The 19,170-nt window shown below is 44.2% G+C and overlaps 1 protein-coding gene across 4 annotated transcripts in view; it reads left to right on the forward strand.

Annotated features, from left to right (window-relative positions):
• The window catches only part of per2 (period circadian clock 2), a 31,850-nt gene extending 13,226 nt beyond the window's left edge, over positions 1-18,624 (forward strand). The window contains exons 7-21 of one of the 4 annotated variants that reach the window (XM_029704625.1): positions 82-224; positions 376-454; positions 574-680; positions 840-993; positions 1,172-1,421; positions 1,528-1,636; positions 1,898-2,174; positions 2,484-2,605; positions 5,022-5,249; positions 5,721-5,987; positions 6,165-7,060; positions 13,434-13,671; positions 13,963-14,203; positions 16,127-16,277; positions 16,415-18,624. In XM_029704625.1, coding sequence (XP_029560485.1) covers positions 82-224; positions 376-454; positions 574-680; positions 840-993; positions 1,172-1,421; positions 1,528-1,636; positions 1,898-2,174; positions 2,484-2,605; positions 5,022-5,249; positions 5,721-5,987; positions 6,165-7,060; positions 13,434-13,671; positions 13,963-14,203; positions 16,127-16,277; positions 16,415-16,426 — 3,274 coding nt within the window. In that variant the 3' untranslated portion in view covers positions 16,427-18,624. Of the gene's footprint in view, positions 1-81; positions 225-375; positions 455-573; positions 681-839; positions 994-1,171; positions 1,422-1,524; positions 1,637-1,897; positions 2,175-2,483; positions 2,606-5,021; positions 5,250-5,720; positions 5,988-6,164; positions 7,061-13,433; positions 13,672-13,962; positions 14,204-16,126; positions 16,278-16,414 lie in introns of all 4 variants that reach the window. The other 3 variants (XM_029704624.1, XM_029704623.1, XM_029704622.1) reach the window with 3 other exon arrangements.
• The last annotated feature ends 546 nt before the right edge of the window (positions 18,625-19,170 follow it).

Here is a 19,170-nt window from a genome sequence, read left to right on the forward strand (position 1 = left end):
CATAAGGACACTATATTTTCATGGTTTTGTTGCTGCTTTAGTGACTTGATGACTTTGTCCTCTCTCTCCTGTGTTCTGTAGTGGTGGTAAGAAGTGTGAGGGGGACCTGCAGTACTACCCATTCCGTATGACCCCCTACCTGATGAAGGTGCAGGATAAGGTCCATTCTGAGGACCAGTTCTGCTGCCTCCTACTGGCTGAGAAGGTGCACTCCGGATACGAGGGTAAGGACCAATGATAATGCCGTCACAATGCCGGAGTTGTGACTGTTTGAATACCTTTGAAACTGCATCCTCAGTAGTGTATAATAGTGGACGGTATGTGAGATATAGTGTGTGGGAACAGTAGTGTTAAGTGTTTTCATTTTGCCTACAGCTCCCAGAATCCCTAGTGACAAGCGCATCTTCACCACCACACACACTCCTAGCTGTGTCTTCCAGGATGTGGATGAGAGGTGAGACACATTTGCACTTTTTTCCCCCCATACACTTTTTTTTTTATCCGACAGAAGAGTACAGTGCTTTTATGACACCTATAGGCTGACTCACAAAGTTATTGTTTTTTGCCTTTCAGAGCTGTTCCACTTCTTGGGTACTTCCCCCAGGATCTGATTGGCACCCCAGTCCTTCTTCTCATGCATCCCGATGACAGGCCTGTCATGTTGGCCATTCACAAGAAGAGTAAGAGAAACTAAAACACACTTTCTAACAGACTACTTAGTACTATTCTATGACTGGACTGCATACAACACACTGTATGGCCCTTTAATAATATAATATATGCCATTTTAGCTTTACTCCGTCTTTTACTGACATCTATGTTCTCTCTCCTACCCATAGTCCTTCAGTACGCTGGCCAGCCGTTCGACCACTCCTCCATCAGGTTCTGCACGCGGAACGGAGGGTACGTCATCGTCGACACCAGCTGGTCCAGCTTCGTCAACCCCTGGAGCCGCAAGGTCTCCTTCGTTATCGGGAGGCACAAAGTCCGCATGTGAGTGTCTGCCCAGCACAATGTTTTCTATCTTGACACTACTCTCTGCCCAGCACTATTTTGTGTTATCTTGGCACAATTTTTTGGAAATAGCCAGAAAAAAATCTTTCATTTAAAAAGCCTGTATAATGCTGATTCTGTTACTGAATAAGGATAATATGGTTGTTCCCACTTCTAGAGGCCCGGTGAATGAGGATGTGTTTGTGGCCCCGCTCCCTGCCCTCATGGAGACTATGGACTCTGAAGTTCAGGAGATCACTGAGCAGATCCACAGATTGCTACTACAGCCGGTGCACAACACTAGCTCCGGTGGCTACGGTAGCGTGGGAAGCCATGGCCGCCTTGCGGCATCTCAGGTGATGACCAGCGAGGGCAGCCCAAGCAGGACACGCATCGAGGAGGAGGGGGACAGCAGCTGGGCCAAACCTGTAGGTACCCTCTCTGTCACTCTCTTTTCCCTGTCTATCATGCTCTCTGTCTTACCTCTCTCTCTCTCCATGATAGTGAACATGTCTCTTCTCTCCTCCCCAGCAGAGGTCCTTCCAGGAGATCTGTAAAGGGATCCACCTCCAGAAGAGTCAGGAACAGCAGATCTACCAAGCCTCCTCCTCAGCCAGGCCTGAGACCAACAAGAGCCCTGGCAGTAAGTCAAACAAGCAAACCAGCACAGAAATATTTACAATCTGCAGGAAGCATAGAGATATGCTCGTGTGTGCATTGGATAATGTGAACTGGGGAGTGTACATGTGTGTGGATGTACAGATACAAATGCACTTATGTGTGTTGGAAGAGATGTAGAAAACACACATATCCATGGGTGTAGTTCATGGGTGTAGTTTGGCGTATACAGAACGTACAAATCCATGCCCATCCCAGTCTTGACACACTCCCTTTTCCCCAGCAGAGTTCCTCCAGAAGAGTCCAGCAGTGGTGCGTTCCAAGGAATCTGCAGCCCCTGTGGCCTCTCTGAGTTGGAGGGACAGTGGGGTCAGTGCTGGGGTCAGTGCTGGGGTCAGTGCTGGGGTCAGTGCTGGGGTCAGTGCTGGGGTCAGTGCTGGGGTCAGTGGGCTGAGCCTGGAGGACAGCAGCAGCAGGACTGCAGTACAGGAGGAGCAGCTGGCCTTCAACGACCAGACGGTCTACTCCTACCAACAGATCAGCTGTCTGGACAGTGTCATCAGGTCAGAACAACTACTAACTAGTCACTTATTCATCTTGCTAATCACGTATCTGTACATTTCTCTGGTCATCTAGCCTATCTATAGTCTTTGGTCTTTTGTCTATTAATCTAGTTGTCCTGTTATGGGGCATAATACTTATAGGCATTGTTTCTGGGTAGATAGATGGAAAGGAGACTGTTACTTATTCCGTATGTACTTACTGCTACCCAATTACATGGTAGTTACATCATGGGCTATTGATTTACTTTATATCTTAATCAAAAACAGTCTTTCATCCTTCTGTGTGCATCTCTCTCCCTCTCTGGACAGATATCTAGAGGGCTGTAATGTTCCCATCACTATGAAGAGGAGGTGCCACTCTTCTGACAATACTATGTCCTCAGATGAGGACAAGCAGAAAGGAGGGGACAATCCCATGCAATTATCTGAAGGTACGTTCTACCACTGCTCTTATTAATCGATTTTTACTTTATCACTCCATTAATAAAAGATGTTCAACAATTGACTTCGGTATTATTGCTACAGTATGATGTTGCATGTAGCCTATATTGCAAGTGAACTCTCCTACACCACTATGATTTTTTTTACCAGTCGGTGAATGCACCATGAATTGAATTGCCCGTTATCACTGAAGCCCAAATCAAATGAAAAGCGTTTTATGTGCGTGTGAATGAGCGTGCACACACTGGAATTAGAATGCAAGGTAGTGAGTGAGAACAGACGGACCGCGCGTTAAATTAGAAAGCAAATCTATTTTTCTCACGTCTACACGAAGTATTGCTAGTAAAATGAGCCGATAAATTGCCAGAAAATAGACTTGTTTGTGCATTGTTACGTCCGGATTTGTGACATGTATATTTGTGTTGTAACAATACTGCCAGTGCCAAAAATACATATTTGAAAACAATAACGTTATACCTGTGTTGATTTTGATCACAGGCATAAAGCCTAGGCAGGCTAAGAGAGAATACTGTAATGTAGAAAGAACGAGACTAGCTAAATTCTTTATAAACTCCTCGGGTGTATTAGCTACACCTGACCTCACATTCCTGATCTAACATACCTGCCTGCTCTAAACAGTTGTTATGGTGGCTCCCGTAGGACATATAAGGTGAGTCATAAGGAACACAATAATAATTCACAAAGGCTACATAGTGAACGTAACAAATACGACTGTTTGTTATGGATTATTGTGACCATTAAATTGGCATACGCTACGCAGTGTATGTGTATTGATGCTCTCCTCTCACACGAACATTTTGACGCCGTTGGTTCCGGTGTGATTTGTATTTAAATTAGATGTCTCATTTTAGACGGAACCTGCGCATTTCTAATTCAAATTAAAAGATACCTGTGGGATAAATTTAAAACAAATAATACTGCTAGATTAATAGTCACAGATACACTGATTTGTTATAGTGTGACAACGTTGATAGTGTGTTGGTTGGAAAACACCCTGCTGATTCTCTCTGGCTCCACATACACATACCAATTTATCAAAATATCAGTATTTATATTTAAACTCCTTCATACTGAACAAAATATAAACGCAACATGTAAAGTGTTGGCCCCATGTTTCATGAAATAAAATATCACAAATGTTCCATATGCATAAAAAGCTTATTTCTCTCAAATTTTGTGCACAAATTTGTTTACATCCCTGTTAAGTGAGCTTTTCTCCTTTTGCCAAGATAATCCATCCACCTGACAGGTGTGGCGTATCAAGTAGCATGTGCCAGGTGCAATAAAAGGCCACTCTAAAATGTGCAGTTTTGTCACACAACACAATGCCACAGATGTCTCAAGTTTTGAGAGAGTGTGTAGTTGGCCTGCTGACTGCAGGAATGTCCACCAGAGCTGTTGCCAGAGAATTGAATGTTCTCTACCATAAGCTGCCTCCAACATCATTTTAGAGAATTTGGCAACAGGTCCAACTGGCCTCACAACCGCAGACGACGTGTATGGTGTCGTGTGGGCGAGCGGTTTGCTGATGTCGACATTGTGAACAGAGTGCCCCATGGTGGAGGTGGGGTTATGGTTTGGACAGGCATAAACTACAGACAAACACAAATGCATTTTATCAATTTGAATGCACAGACATACCGTGACAAGATCCTGAGGCCCATTGTGTCATTCATCCTCCACCATTATCTCATGTTTCAGCATGATAATGCACAGCCCCATGTTGCAAGGATCTGTACACTATTCCTGGAAGCTGAAAATGTCCCATTTCTTCCATGGCCTGCACACTCACCAGTCACCCGTTGAGCATGTTTGAGATGCTCTGAATTGACGTGTATGACAGTGTGTTCCAGTTCCCGCCAATATCCAGCAACTTCGCACAGTCATTGAAGAGGAGTGAGGAAACTTTTCACAGGCCACAATAAACAGCCTGATCAGTTCTTTGCATGAGGCAAATGGTGGTCACTCCACATACTGACTGGTTTTCTTATCCACGCCTACTTTCTTTTTTTTAAGGTATCTGTGACCAACAGATGCATATCTGTATTCCCAGTCATGTGAAATCCATAGATTAGGGCATAATTTATTTATTTAAACTGACTGAATTCCTTTATATAACTTTATGTAACTCAGTAAAAATCTTTTAAATTGTTGCGTTTATATTTTGTCCAGTGTCGTTTAAAGACTCATTTAGTTTTAATACTCATGTGGTTTAAAGACTCATTTAGTTGAAAGACTTTCAGTCTCACCAAAGCTCTGTTGGACAGGTCACCAACTGAATCAGACACAGCCAAACTCTCTATCTCTCTATAATCCGCATTTATGGGACTTTACATGTGACTCTCCAAGTCACCCTCCCTCAGTCTCTCCCTATCACCCTGGCAGACCCTGCACTGTTTAAGCATCAGCCTGGTCTAACCCCTGTGGATGGCGTCATCGCAGACAAAAAGACAGACGCTACGACCTCAGCCACAGGGGCAGTGGGCTCCTCCCTGGCGGCCCTCGCTGTGCCACCGTGCGGCAAAGCCGAGAGCGTGGTGTCAGTAGCAAGCCAGTGTAGCTACAGCAGCACCGTCGTGCATGTAGGAGATAGGAAACTGCAGCCCGAGTCAGGTATACACTACGGGGACATAGACATGTCTCATTCTACTATTCTATTCTACTCTTTAGTTTGTGGTGGTGGGTTGTGTTTGGGAGTGGGGACTGTGTGGGTAGATGGGTGTGTGTTGTATGGATGTAGCTCGGTGTTGTGTAATGTATGCAGTATCATGTGTGTACTCTGAGGTCATGCATGTTCCATAATCTCGCACGCCAGATTTTCTTTACAATATTCAGAGCTTCACAGTCGTCTGGTACCTCGACTATACCATGATGTATGTTATACCAAAGCCATGTGTCTAAATGCGCTGTGCATTATACCATCCTCTCTGCATCTCTGCTTCCCTGTAATGAATATCAATGTATATATGTTTATCAATGTTGCTAAGGGCATTACAGCTTCTCATCTCTGTATGTCCTGAGCGGTTGGGTGTTTTATGTATATGTTGTATGTAATTGTTTCTCGGTCTGTTTTTCTCCGTACAGAGATCATTGTAGATGTATCTGTGGCTCGGGAGGAGGTGGAGGGGGGCAGCCAGACTCCTCGGCCTCCCCCCAATGCTGTTTCACCTCCCAGCCTGGAGAGGGAGCCCTATAAGAAGCTCGGTCTGACCAAGCAGGTCCTAGTAGCCCACACCCAGAAGGAGGAGCAGACCTTCCTGTGTCGCTTCAGGGAGCAGAGGGGAGTCCAGGCCTTCCAGGCCAACTGTTCCCAATACCTGGAGCGCCAGAAGGGACAGGGCCCCGCTGATGGTACAGTAGCAAACATGTTCTACAGACATTACAATACAAACTCAGTATTGAGCTAGTACAATTCAACACACACACAGAGTGCCTTAATGTTCTCATACACTCAACCTCTCACAGTCCAATACATAATGTAATCACACCCTCTTTTTCTCCCTTTCCCCTCTCTGTCCCCTTCCCTAGCTCTGCCCTCTGTGCGCCCATGCAAGCAGACCGAGCCCGCTGCCCGTCGAAGTGGGCGCAACAAGAAGACCAAGTCTAAGCGGGTGAAACAGAACGAGTCGTCCGACAGTTCCGTGTCTCATAGGAGAAGACAGCCGCAGCCCCGACCCCACCTCCTCAACCAGGGCCTCAACCAGACCTCCTGGTCCCCCTCCAACACCTCCCAGTCCACTTTGCTGCCCCTGGCTTACCCCACCGTGGTGCCAGTCTACCCCCTCCAGGTCTACCCTGGGGCGGGCACCATGCCTACCTGCCCAGAGAATTCATTGGCAGGCTTCGGTGACAGCCAGGATCCCCAGTGCCCGCCACCAAACATCCAGCCCTCACCCTTCTCTACTCCCATGGTAACCCCCGTGGTGGCTCTGGTTCTCCCCAGCTGCATGTTCCCTCAAATGGGAAGCGAGGCTCCAGGACAGCAGCCTTTCTACCAGGCCGAGAAAGCCGGCTACCCCTCTCAGTCACAGCCTTTCCACCCACAGACATCCCTCCCCTTACCTGCTCAGGGTCCTTTCCCGGCTCAGCCACAGGCCTTCCCCCTACTGACGGCCTTCCCAATCCCCGCCCAGCCTTTCTCATTCTCCATGCCCATGGAGGCTCCCAAGCCACCTGGGGAAACCACCCAGTCTCGCTGCTCCCCGCATGGGACCATGGGCGGCATTGACCAAGCGTCCTCCCCTCCACTGTTCCAATCATGGTGCAGCTCGCCCCTGCAGCTGGAGGAGATGCGGTGCTCCCTGGAGAGACGGGACGGCATGGTGGTGGTGCCCTCCGTTGGCACACAAGGGAATAACACCGTCAACATGAAGGGAGGGAGCGTGGTCTGCCAAGCCATGGAGAAGGTCACGGAGCTTCAGCAGGTATGAAACAAATGTTCAAGTCGTACGGGATACACATGGTATGCACAATCCAACAAAATTCTTACTTGCAGGTTCCTTCTCCACAACTCAACAACAAGAAATAGTAAAAGATAAGAATAGGAACATAAAGTAAATGGTTCAGTAGAATAGAATAAACATTTTTGCATAAGTATAATACAGGAAGGCACAATTTATAGTACAATATTTACATGTGTATTGGGGATGTGTGGATTGGGGGGCAAATGTTTAAATTGTTTAGTATTTAGTAATAATAATTAGTGGTAGCAGTAGGTGTGTGAGTGTTTATGTGTGAGTGTATATTTTTGTGGGTGTGAGAGTGTACAGTACCAGTCAAGTTTGTATTTTTCTTTCTTTTTAGTTTTTTAAAACTATTTTCTGCATTTTTTTATATTACTTAATGAAGACATCAAAACTATGAAATGCCACATATGGAATCATGTAGTAACCAGAAAAGTGTTAAACAAATCAAAATATATTTTATATTCTTCAAAGTAGGCACCCTTTGCCTTTGACAGCTTTGCATTCTCTCAACCAGCTTCATGAGGTAGTCACCTGGAATGCATTTCAATTAACAGGTCTGCCTTGTTAATTTGTTGAATTTATTTCCTTCTTAAAACCTCTTGAGGATACAATCCCGCTAAAGGGATTGGTTGGACAACAACCAGTGAGATAGCACGGCGCGATATTCAAAACAAAATAATCTCAAAATTAAAATTCAAGTATTATACGGCATTTTAAAGATACTCTACTCGTTAATCCAATCACATTGTCCGATTTCAAAACATTAGATTATTTTAGCATAGCACCTTAGCAAAAAAAAAGCTATTTTCCAAGCACGGATAGCCATCACAAAACCAGATATACAGCTAAAATTAAGCACTAACCTTTGACAATCTTCATCAGATGACACTCCTAGGACATCATGTTAGACAATACATGCATTTTTTGTTCGATCAAGTTTATATTTATATCCAAAAACCCAATTTTTACATTGGCGCTTGACGTTCAGAAAATGTTTTCTCCCCATAACTGCCGGTGAATAGGCACATTTAATTTACAGAACTCAAACTTTGACAAAATTTATAACAATTATTTAAAGAATTACAGATAATCTACTCCTTTATGCAACCACTTTGTCAGATTTCAAAATAACTTTACGGAAAAAGCACATTGTTCAATATTCTGAGTACAGAACTTAGCCTACAACCACGACAAATCTCTAAAAATATGTTTGAAATATTTACTTACCTTTGCTGATCTTTGGCGGAATGCACTCGGATGGGCACCCACTTCCACAAGAAATGTTCATTTGTTCTGCAAAATCCATCATTTATGTCCAAATACGTCCGTTTTGTTGACCTATCCAGAATACTTTACAATGCCATGTGGCGTGGACGCAAATCCATAGACGAAATGTTCCATTACCGTTTGTAGAAACACGTCAAACGATGTTTACAATCAATCCTTTAGGGTATTTTTTTTACGTAAAATTGCGATAATTTTACAACCGGGCAATAGGTATTCATCCCAGAAGAAAAATAAAAACACAACGAAGTCACGTGCACGAAGTCACGCGCGTCATAAGACACCTCTCCTCAGACTGGCCAGTGATTGACTGAGCCATAATTTTCTGCCCGGTAACAGGTGACGGTTGAAACCAGTTCCTAAAGATTGTTGACAGCCAATGGAAGAGTTAGGAGGTGCAACGTAAATCCTATGTCACTGTAGTTTTTCAAGGGATTCAAAACAAAAACTACATTTCTAATTCTCCCACTTCCTTATAAAATTTTTCTACGTTTTTTTTGCCTGCCATATGAGTTCTGTTATACTCACAGACACCATTCAAACAGTTGTAGAAACTTTAGAGCGTTTTCTATCCAAATCTACTAATAATATGCATTCTATTTTCTGGGCCAGAGTAGTAACCTGTTTAAATTGGGTACGTTTTTCATCCGGCCATGAAAATACTGCCCCCTAGCCCCAACAGGTCTTAAAAGTCTCCAGCTTCAGAGATTTTTACAGTTCGTTCCAGTCATTGGCAGCAGAGAACTGGAAGGAAAGACGACCAAAAGAGGAATTGGCTTTGGGGGTGACCAGTGAGATATACCTGCTGGAACGCGTGCTACAAGTGGGTGCTGCTATGGTGACCAGTGAGCTGAGATAAGGCGAGGCTTTACCTAGCAGAGACTTGTAGATAACCTGTAGCCAGTGGGTTTGGCGACGAGTATGAAGCGAGGACCAACCAACGAGAGCGTAGAGGTCGCAATGGTGGGTAGTGTATGGGGCTTTGGTGCCAAAACGGATGGCACTGTGTTAGACTGCATCGAGTTTGTTGAGTAGAGTGTTGGAGGCTATTTTATAGATGACATCGCCGAAGTCAAGGATCGGTAGGATGGTCAGTTTTACGAGGGTATGTTTGGCAGCATGAGTGAAGGATGCTTTGTTGCGATATAGGAAGCCGATTCTAGATTTAATTTTGGATTGGAGATGCTTAATGTGAGTCTGGAAGGAGAGTTTACAGTCTAACCAGACACCCAGGTATTTGTAGTTGTCCACGTATTCTAAGTCAGAGCCGTCCAGAGTAGTGATGCTGGACGGGCGAGCAGGTGCGGGCAATGATCGATTGAATAGCATGCATTTAGTTTTACTTGCGTTTAAGAGCAGTTGGAGGCCCCGAAGGAGAGTTGTATGGCATTGAAGCTCGTCTGGAGGTTAGTTAACACAGTGTCCAAAGAGGGGCCAGAAGTATACAGAATGGTGACGTCTGCGTAGAGGTGGATCAGAGAATCACCAGCAGCAAGAGCAACATCATTGATGTATACAGAGAATAGAGTCGGCCCGAGAATTGAACCCTGTGGCACACCCATAGACTGCCAGAGGTCCGGACAACAGGCCCTCCAATTTGACACACTGAACTCTATCAGAGAAGTAGTTGGTAAACCAGGTGAGGCAATCATTTTAGAAAGCAAGGCTGTCGAGACTGTCAATCACCACATTCTTATTGGCAGTCTCGACAGCCTTGGTTTCTCAAATGATTGCCTCACCTGGTTCACCAACTACTTCTCAGACAGAGTTCAGTGTGTCAAACCAGCGCCAACAGGGCTTCTGAATCAAGTGCACCCACCACCAACAGGGCTTCTGAATCAAGTCTTCTGACAGAGTCGAAAGCCTTGGCCAGGTCGATGAATACGGATGCACAGTAATGTCTATCAATGGCGGTTATGATGTCGTTTAGGACCTTGCGCGTGGCTGAGGTGCACCCATGACCAGCTCTGAAACCAGATTGCATAGCAGAGGAGGTACGGTGGGATTCGAAATGGTCGGTAATCTGTTTGTTAATTTGGCTTTCGAAGACCTTAGAAAGACAGGGTAGGATAGATATAGGTCTGTAGCAGTTTGGGTCTAGAGTGTCACCCCCTTTGAAGAGGGGGATGACCGCGGCAGCTTTCCAGTCTTTGGGAATCTCAGACGAAACAAAAGAGAGGTTGAACAGGCTAGTAATAGGGGTTGCAACAATTTCGGCAGATAATTTTAGAAAGAGAGGGTCCAGATTGTCTGGCCCAGCTGATTTGTATGGGTCCAGATTTTGCAGCTCTTTCAGAACATCAGCTATCTGGATTTGGCTGAAGGAGAAATGGTGGGGGCTTTGGCGGGTTGCTGTGGAGGGTGCCGGGCAGTTGACCGCGGTAGGGGTAGCCAGGTGGAAAGCATGGCCAGCTGTAGAGAAATGCTTATTGAAATTCTCAATAATAGTGGATTTATCGGTGGTAAGTGTTTCCTAGCCTCAGAGCAGTGGGCAGCTGAGAGGAGGTGCTCTTATTCTCCATGGACTTTAGTGTCCCAGAACTTTTTTGAGTTAGTACTACAGGATGCACATTTCTGTTAGAAAAGCTAAGGCTAGCTTTTTCAAACTGCCTGTGTATATCTGTTCCTAACTTCCCTGAAAAGTTGCATATCACGGGGGCTATTCGATGCTAATGCAGAACGCCACAGGATGTTTTTGTGCTGGTCAAGGGCAGACATGTCTGGAGTGAACCAAGGACTATATCTATTCCTAGTTCTAAATTTTGAGTGGGGCATGCTTATTTAAGATGTTGAGGAAGGCACTTTTAAAGAATAGCCAGGCATCATCTATTGACGGGATGAGGTCAATGTCATTCCAGGATACCCCGGCCAGGTCGATTAGAAAGGCCTGCTCGCAGAAGTGTTTTAGGGAGCGTTTGACAGTGATGAAGGGTGGTCGTTTGGTCGCAGACCCATTACGGATGCAGGCAATGAGGCAGTGATCGCTGATATCTTGATTGAAAACAGCAGAGGTGTATTTGGAGGGCGAGTTAGTTAGGATGACATCTATGAGGGTGCCCGTGTTTACGGATTTGGGGTTGTACCTGGTAGGTTCATTGATAATTTGTGTGAGACTGAGGGCATCAAGCTTAGATTGTAGGATGGCCGGGGTGTTAAGTATGTCCCAGTTTAGGTCACCTAGTAGCACGAGCTCAGAAGATAGATGGGGGGGCAATCAATTCACATATGGTATTGAGGGCACAGCTGGGGGCAGAGGGAGGTCTATAGCAAGCGGCAACAGTGAGAGACTTGTTTCTGGAAAGGTGCATTTTTGATGTAGAAGCTCGAATTGTTTGGGTACAGACTTGGATAGTAATACAGAACATCTTTGCAGTAGATTGCAACACCGCCCCCTTTGGCAGTTCTATCTTGGCGGAAAATGTTATAGTTAGCGATGGAGATTTCAGGGTTTTTGGTGGTTTTCCTAAGCCAGGATTCAGACATGGCTAAGACATCCGGGTTGGCAGAGTGTGCTAAAGCAGTGAGTAAAACGAACTTAGGGAGTAGGCTTCTAATGTTAACATGCATGAAACCAAGGCTTTTACGGTTACAGAAGTCAACAAATGAGAGCACCTGGGGAGTGGGAGTGGAGCTAGGCACTGCAGGACCTGGATTAACCTCCACATCACCAGAGGAACAGAGGAGAAGTAGGATAAGGGTACGGCTAAAGGCTATACGAACTGGCCGTCTAGCACGTTCGGAACAGAGAGTAAAAGGAGCAGGTTTCTGGGCACGATAGCATAGATTCAAGGCATAGTGTACAGACAAAGGTAAGGTAGGATGTGAGTACATTGGAGGTAAACCTAGGCATTGAGTAATGATGAGCGAGATATAGTCTCTAGAGACGTTTAAACCAGGTGATGTCATCACACATGTAGGAGGTGGAACATATTGAGCAGGGCTAGAGGCTCTACAGTGAAATAAGACAGTAATCACTAACCAGGACAGTAATGGATGAGGCATATTGATATTAGAGAGAGACATGCGTAGCCAAGTGAACATATGGGTCCAGTGAGTGGTTGGGCTGACTGGGGACATGGCGATTCAGACAGTTAGCAGGCCGATGCTAATAGTTAGTAGGCCGGGGCTAAACAAGCTAGCAGTTAGCAGACCGGGGCAGGCAAGCTAGCAGTTAGCAGACCAGGGAAAGTGCCCCTTACCGCAGTAGAAGGGGTCCGGATATTGTAGCCCAGGAGTGGGCTTCGGTGGTAGCACAGGAGCCCTGGCCTTGCTAGCTTCAGGCTAATTGGTGCTTGATCCGGGATGGAAACGCTAGCCAGGAGTAGTCACCCGGGATTGCGGTTAGCTAGTTGCGAAGATCCAGATGAAAATGTTCAGAGTTTGCGGTAGGAATCCGGGGATATGGGTACTTTTTTTATTTTTTTTTTATAATAATAGGTCCGTTATGCTCTGGTTTGAGTCACGTTGTTCGAACTGGCGAGAGTTTTCCGAGCTAAAGGTTAGCTGATGAACGCTAGCAATGGTTTGCTGACTGATAGCTGGTAGGTTCTGTTGAGGGATTCCAGATCCAAAGTAAATAGAAATACTTTAGAAAAAAAACAGATCCACGCCACATTGGGTGAGGCGGGTTGCAGGAGAGTATTTAGAAGTTGAGGTTTAGGAAAATATTTTAAAAAGATATGCGAAGAAAAATATGTAAAAAGATATATACAAGGGACACGACAGGACAAAGACAGACGTCTGACTGCTACGCCATCTTGGATTAAGTGTTGTATTGTTGTATGTTTTAATTATGTAATGTATTGATTGTTGCTGCCTTCTTGGCCAGGTCTCCCTTGAAAAGGAGACTCTGGGTCTCAATGGGCTTTTCCTGGTTAAATAAAGGTTAAATAAATATGACTGAGTCGCTTCTTAGACCTTGAGGGAGAAGTGAAAGAGCAGAGTAGCAAAAAAACAAAGGATGGGACTGATGACCGAAAAAAGGGAGCAATACGACTTGAGTGGAGCTTCTGTTTGTTGACCTTATCCTTTGACCTCTGTCTTGCAGGTGGGCTCGCCGGGCAACGGTAACCATAGCGACGTCAATTCGTCATCGAGTGACCTGCTGGACATCCTGCTCCATTCAGAGTCTCGTTCAGGCACCAGCTCAGGCACTTCAGGGTACATGGGTTTCAGCTCTAATGGCTGCGGAACCTCAGCTAGAACGTCTAACAGCGGAATGTCTAATAACAGTGGAACGTTGGGATGTAGAACGTCAGCTAGCGGAGTATCTGGCAGTGGCACAGGTCTGTACACACACCTACCCTAGCCTTATTGTGCGTTTGTTAGAATTCTTTTCCTATTCTATACCAGCCACTTCCACTGTACCAAACTTCACTCCTGTAATTGTCTTGGGGGTTTACATATTTGATCAACGAGACTGGCAGAACAAGAACAAACACAAGATAGAAGGACATTAACATGGCAGCAAGTTCAGCAGTTTGTTGCTTCATGTATGAAGCACTTGAGACCAGAACTCTGGTGCGTCTGAAGTAAGATATCCTAATTCTGTTTTGTGCGTTCATTCACCCCCACAGTAAGCAGCAGCCACACAAGCAACAACAGCAGCAACTACTTTGGCACCGTGGACTCCTCCCAGAACAGCTACCAGCAGGTCAAAGTGCACTCCGGCGGCGGGAGTGGTGGTAGTGTTAGCGAGGGGCGGCCAATGGAGGTAGAGCAAAGCCAATATGACAAGTATGTACTGCAGGATCCGCCGTGGTTAGTCACCGCCAACGCTGACGACAAGGTCATGCTGACCTATCAGATGCCCTCCCGGTGAGTGGGAGGAGACAGGAGAGAGGCGGCACGCAATATGCCTTGGAATATGAGAAAGTTGTCTGTGAATGCATATCTGGGTCAGTTTGGGATTTTTGAAGGGGTGGGCTTAGGGGAAGGAGAAGGGGAGGGTGAACTGATCCTAGATCTGTGACTACAGACAACTTCTACCCAGGGCATGAGTCCTAGTGCAATGTTTCCCAAAATGATGAGTGCCCATGAATGCTGGGGTTAGAAATATTTGTTGGTTTTTATTTGGTAGGTCATACACATTTTTTTTAGATGGAACACAGCATCTTTGGGAAATACATTGCACAGCACACATTGCACAGCATAGATACTACCCACTCCCTTCCACTCCCACCAACTCCCTCCCTGTATTTACTTGCTGGATTCATGTCCTCAATGGATCCCGAAAATCTATGTATGTTTGTGTGATGCATCTTATGATGATGAAGCGTATGAGGTCTTTAGTTTCTGGCTTGCAGTTCTAATTTATGGGGTGTATGGGTAAGATGCACAAGTTGTCAGGCAAAGTGGGTTGAGAGAAAATGTGTAGTTTCTTCAAGGCTAGTTTTGAATTATTCCAGATATCATATCTAGTGGACCCTGAAGATCAGTTCAACATCAGATTCACTACCGTTCAAAAGTTTGGGGTCACTTAGAAATGTCCTTGTTATTGAAAGAAAAGCAAAAATGTTTGTCCATTACAATAACATCAAATTTATCAGAAATACAGTGTAGACATTGTTAGTGTTGTAAATGACTATTGTAGCTGGAAACTACTGATTTTTTTTTATGGAATATCTACATAGGCGTACAGAGGCCCATTATCAGCAACTATCACTCCTGTGTTCCAATGGCACGTTGTGTTAGCTAATCCAAGTTTATCATTTTAAAAGGCTAATTGATCATTAGAAAACCCTTTTGCAATTGTTAGCACAGCTGAAAACTGTTGTGTTGATTAAAAAAGCAATAAAACTGGCCTTCTTTACACCAGTATCTGTAGCATCAGCATTGGTGGGCGCGATTACATGCTCAAAATGGCAGAAACAAAGCACTTTCTTCTGAAACTCATCTGTCTATTCTTGTTCTGAGAAATGAAGGCTGTTCTATGTGAGAAATTGCCAAGAAACTGAAGATCTCGTACAACGCTGTGTACTTCTCCCTTCACAGAACAGTGCAAACTGTCTCTAACCAGAATAGAAAGAGGAGTGAGGCTGGTAACTCTAATGAACTTATCCTCTGCAGCAGAGGTAACTCTGGGTGTTCCTTTCCTGTGCCGGTCCTCATGAGAGCCAGTTTCATCATAGAGCTTGATGGTTTTTGCGGCTGCACTTTCAAAGTTCTCGAAATGTTCTGTATTGACTGACCTTCATGTCTTAAAGTAATGATGGACTGTCGTTTCTCTTTATATTATGGCAAGAACAGCTCAAATAAGCAGACTTGGTATTTTACCAAATAGGGCTATCTTCTGTATTCCACCCCTACCTTGTCACAACACAACTGATTGGCTCATACACATTAAGAAGGAAAGAAATTCCACAAATGAACTTTTAGCTAGGCACAACTGTTAATTGAAATGCATTCCAGATGTCCTCATGAAGATGGTTGAGAGAATGCCAAGAGTATGAAAAGCTGTCAAAGGCAAAGGGTGGCTACATTGAAGAATCTCAAATCTGAAATCTATTTTGATTGTTTAAAAAAAAAAATGTTGGTTACTATATGATTCCATATGTGTTATTTCATAGTGTTGATGTCTTCACTATTATTCTACAATGTAGATATGAGTAAAGAAATAAAGAAAAACCCTTGAATGAGGGTAGGTGTGTCCAAACTTTTGACTGGCACTATGTCTTTCACCTGGTCATATAAGTCACATAGTTCAGTATACTGAGTGTGTATGTTCCTTGGTCTACTCAGGGGCTTCGAGAGTGTGCTTAGGGAAGACCGAGAGAAGCTACGTGTGATGCAGAAGAGCCAGCCGTGCTTCACCGGGGAGCAGCAGAGAGAACTGGTGGAGGTCCACCCCTGGATGAGGAGAGGAGGGCTGCCCAAGGTCATGGATGTCAAGGTGAGCTCTCTTTCTCTCTCTTGTTCTCACAATCACTCTCTCTTCCTTTCTCTCTCTCTCTCTCTTACACTACAGTCATTCACATTTGTCAAAAGCAAGTCTGAAAGTAACTAACAGAAATGTGTTTTTTGTTAAAGTGTGAGCTGTGAGGAGGACACTCCAGAGGTGGTGTTGTCTGAGGAGCAGTCTGGCCTGGATATGGGAGACACAGAGACTGAGGAGGTCAGCCCCTCCAGGAAGCCCAGCGAGGAGCCCTTTAACATGGACACCTGCCCCTCTTCTAGCCTTGGATCATCATAGCCACATCCACCCCCTGAATCTGCCTGTTAATTGTAGCACCATGACCTCCGCAAAAGACTCATTCTCAAGCGACATCAATTATTCACCATTCCCACCCTCAGCTGTCCCTGACAAGGCCATTTTTTTTTATTTAACCAGGCAAGTCAGTTAAGAACAAGTTATTATTTACAATGACAGCCTACCGGGTGATCAGTGGGTTAACTGCCTTGTTCAGGGGCAAAACAACAAGATTTTTACCTTGTCAGCTTGGGGATTCGATCCAGCACTAGGCTACCTGCTGCCTTATAGTAGACTGCCTAGTACTGCTTGCATCCTGCGGTTACAAACCTTTTCTACAACAAACAAATCTGTATGGAAATTCTGTTACAGCCTGAGAGACCAGGGAACATACAGACTGTTACATCCCACCTGGTCAATTCATTTTCAATGTGTGTGTGAGTGAGAGAGAGGAAAAAGAAGAGAGTGAGTTACAGTGTGTCCACAACACAGTTCATGTTCTATCAATTGTTTTTTCACTTATTGAAATTAATAGGTTTTTTTCACTTATTGAAATGAATGTTTTCATTGAAAACGTTTTGACTGTAGTAGTCTTGTATTTGTGTTAATTTAGATCCCTGGGGCAAGCATAAACATTTTAACACTGGTGCTCCCAACTTAAAGAAGTTAGGAGCACCTCATGAAATGTAGGAGCACCAGAATATATTATTTTTTATTGTAATACAGCCTATATTGGGCCTATATGAATTCGAGGTACTTTTGAAGGACATGATTTGCCCTAGAAACTAATATGTAATATGTATATAAGATATTAATTTATTGTAAAAGCTAAAAATAAAAAACAAAGAATATTTCACCTTTATTTAACCAGGCAGGCCAGTTGAGAACAAGCTTACAACTAATTTACAATTGCGACCTGGCAAAATGTTGATAGGAATACCTGTCATTGAAATTACAAAGTAATTTGTGGAATATTAGGTTTCTACGTTGTGTAAAAGCACGATTGAGATGCATTACATTGAAAATGGTGTACTGTCTCTTTAAAAACGGCAGACGATCTGACATTCATCCTTTTCTATGATCATTGCTCTCCTGAAGAAGCTACCCCATTTCCTTTCTTTCTATGCCCCCAAATGTTTGGATATACTGGTTATGTTGCCAGGTTGTTAGTTAACTAGCCAATGAGGTAGCATGACTGAAGTGTAAACAAATGGTTAACGACATGCTTTATGAATGTAAAATACGGTCCCAGCGACCCGCTATAGGAAGATAAAAATGCTGCGCCGGTAATATGGTTCAGATCTTTTGACCCTAGGCCCGGTTTTCCAAAATAATCTGAAGACTAAGTTCATTGTTAGCACCATGGAGCTTAATGGTTCTAACGATGAATTTAGCGTTAAGATGCTTTTGGGAAACACGGGCACTGATTGAGATGGAAGCAAGCCACTTTCGCTGTGGTAATGGTGCAACCATGACTCTAGGGCACTCGGGAAACGTTAGAGCGAAGCCTTATTACATCCATTTTTATTTATTTTTTCCCGTAGGCCCACTGTGCTCCCAAAATAAAACTCCTGGTCGCAAAGCAAAATATTTTGTTGCATAGCCAATATAGCATGATGTTTATCTGTTTGTTGTTGAAAACACTTACAGGATTTCTAGTGTATTATGTTGGCTGACTAAAAGGTATGGCAGAAGAGGCTTGTAGAGAATACACTTTCTGTTTCACCGTTTCCTGAAAGAGCCTGTGGTTGAATGTCCTGAGAGCCCTTTCCCGTACAAGACACACTGACATCACGCACAGATGCGCGTAACTCTTGGCTGCGGTAAGAAAGCCATCACCATTTGTGCACATTCAACATAGCTAAGGTTTACCTTTTTAGTACTTATAACTGTATTGGGTTCTCATACACTTACAATTATGTTTTAATTCTAAATGATCAGTCGCTAAGATTATATTTGGTTGTGATCTTTGCAAAATAAACATTTTGAATGCAGCAGTTGTTAGCTAGGATGCTAACGCTCATTGACATAGGCTGTAGCAAAAGCTAAGCAAAGAGTAATTTTACTGGTTGTGCTTTTTACATTTAATGCAGTTGATTTGCGATGAGGACGCAAACATAATATTAAACAGGACATTCATACGAGCCTTAAAATCCAAAAGTAGTGTGAAATGCACTCATAAGCAACATGTAAATAGTCTTTTTTCGCTGGCATTAAATAAGAACTCCACCGTGTTCTGTCAAACTTGCGCGCATCGCTCTCGTGCGGCAATGTTGCAAACACAAAAAGGGGTCTATTGGGAGGAACTTCATGCGTTTGGCTAAGCTTTGAGGAAAGAGTGTCCTAGGATCAGCTTTCCCAAACACAATACTAAGCATTTTCACAGTCAGTATTAGATAGGTGGTTACCCTATTGAAAAAGGTCAAGTTTTTGCTGTGAGCCAAACGCAATTTTCTTGTCTACTTGTTTTAGTCAATTACAAAACTACATTTAAGGAAAGTACAACATGTCTATTACTTTTCAACATTGCCTGCTCCCGAGCAGTCTCACTACTTAGAAAGACGTAAAATTGTAAGGGCTTCCCTCAAGCCTCTTT

Source organism: Salmo trutta, chromosome 21, assembly GCF_901001165.1.
Source record: "Salmo trutta chromosome 21, fSalTru1.1, whole genome shotgun sequence".
NCBI classification, from domain to species: Eukaryota; Metazoa; Chordata; class Actinopteri; order Salmoniformes; family Salmonidae; genus Salmo; species Salmo trutta.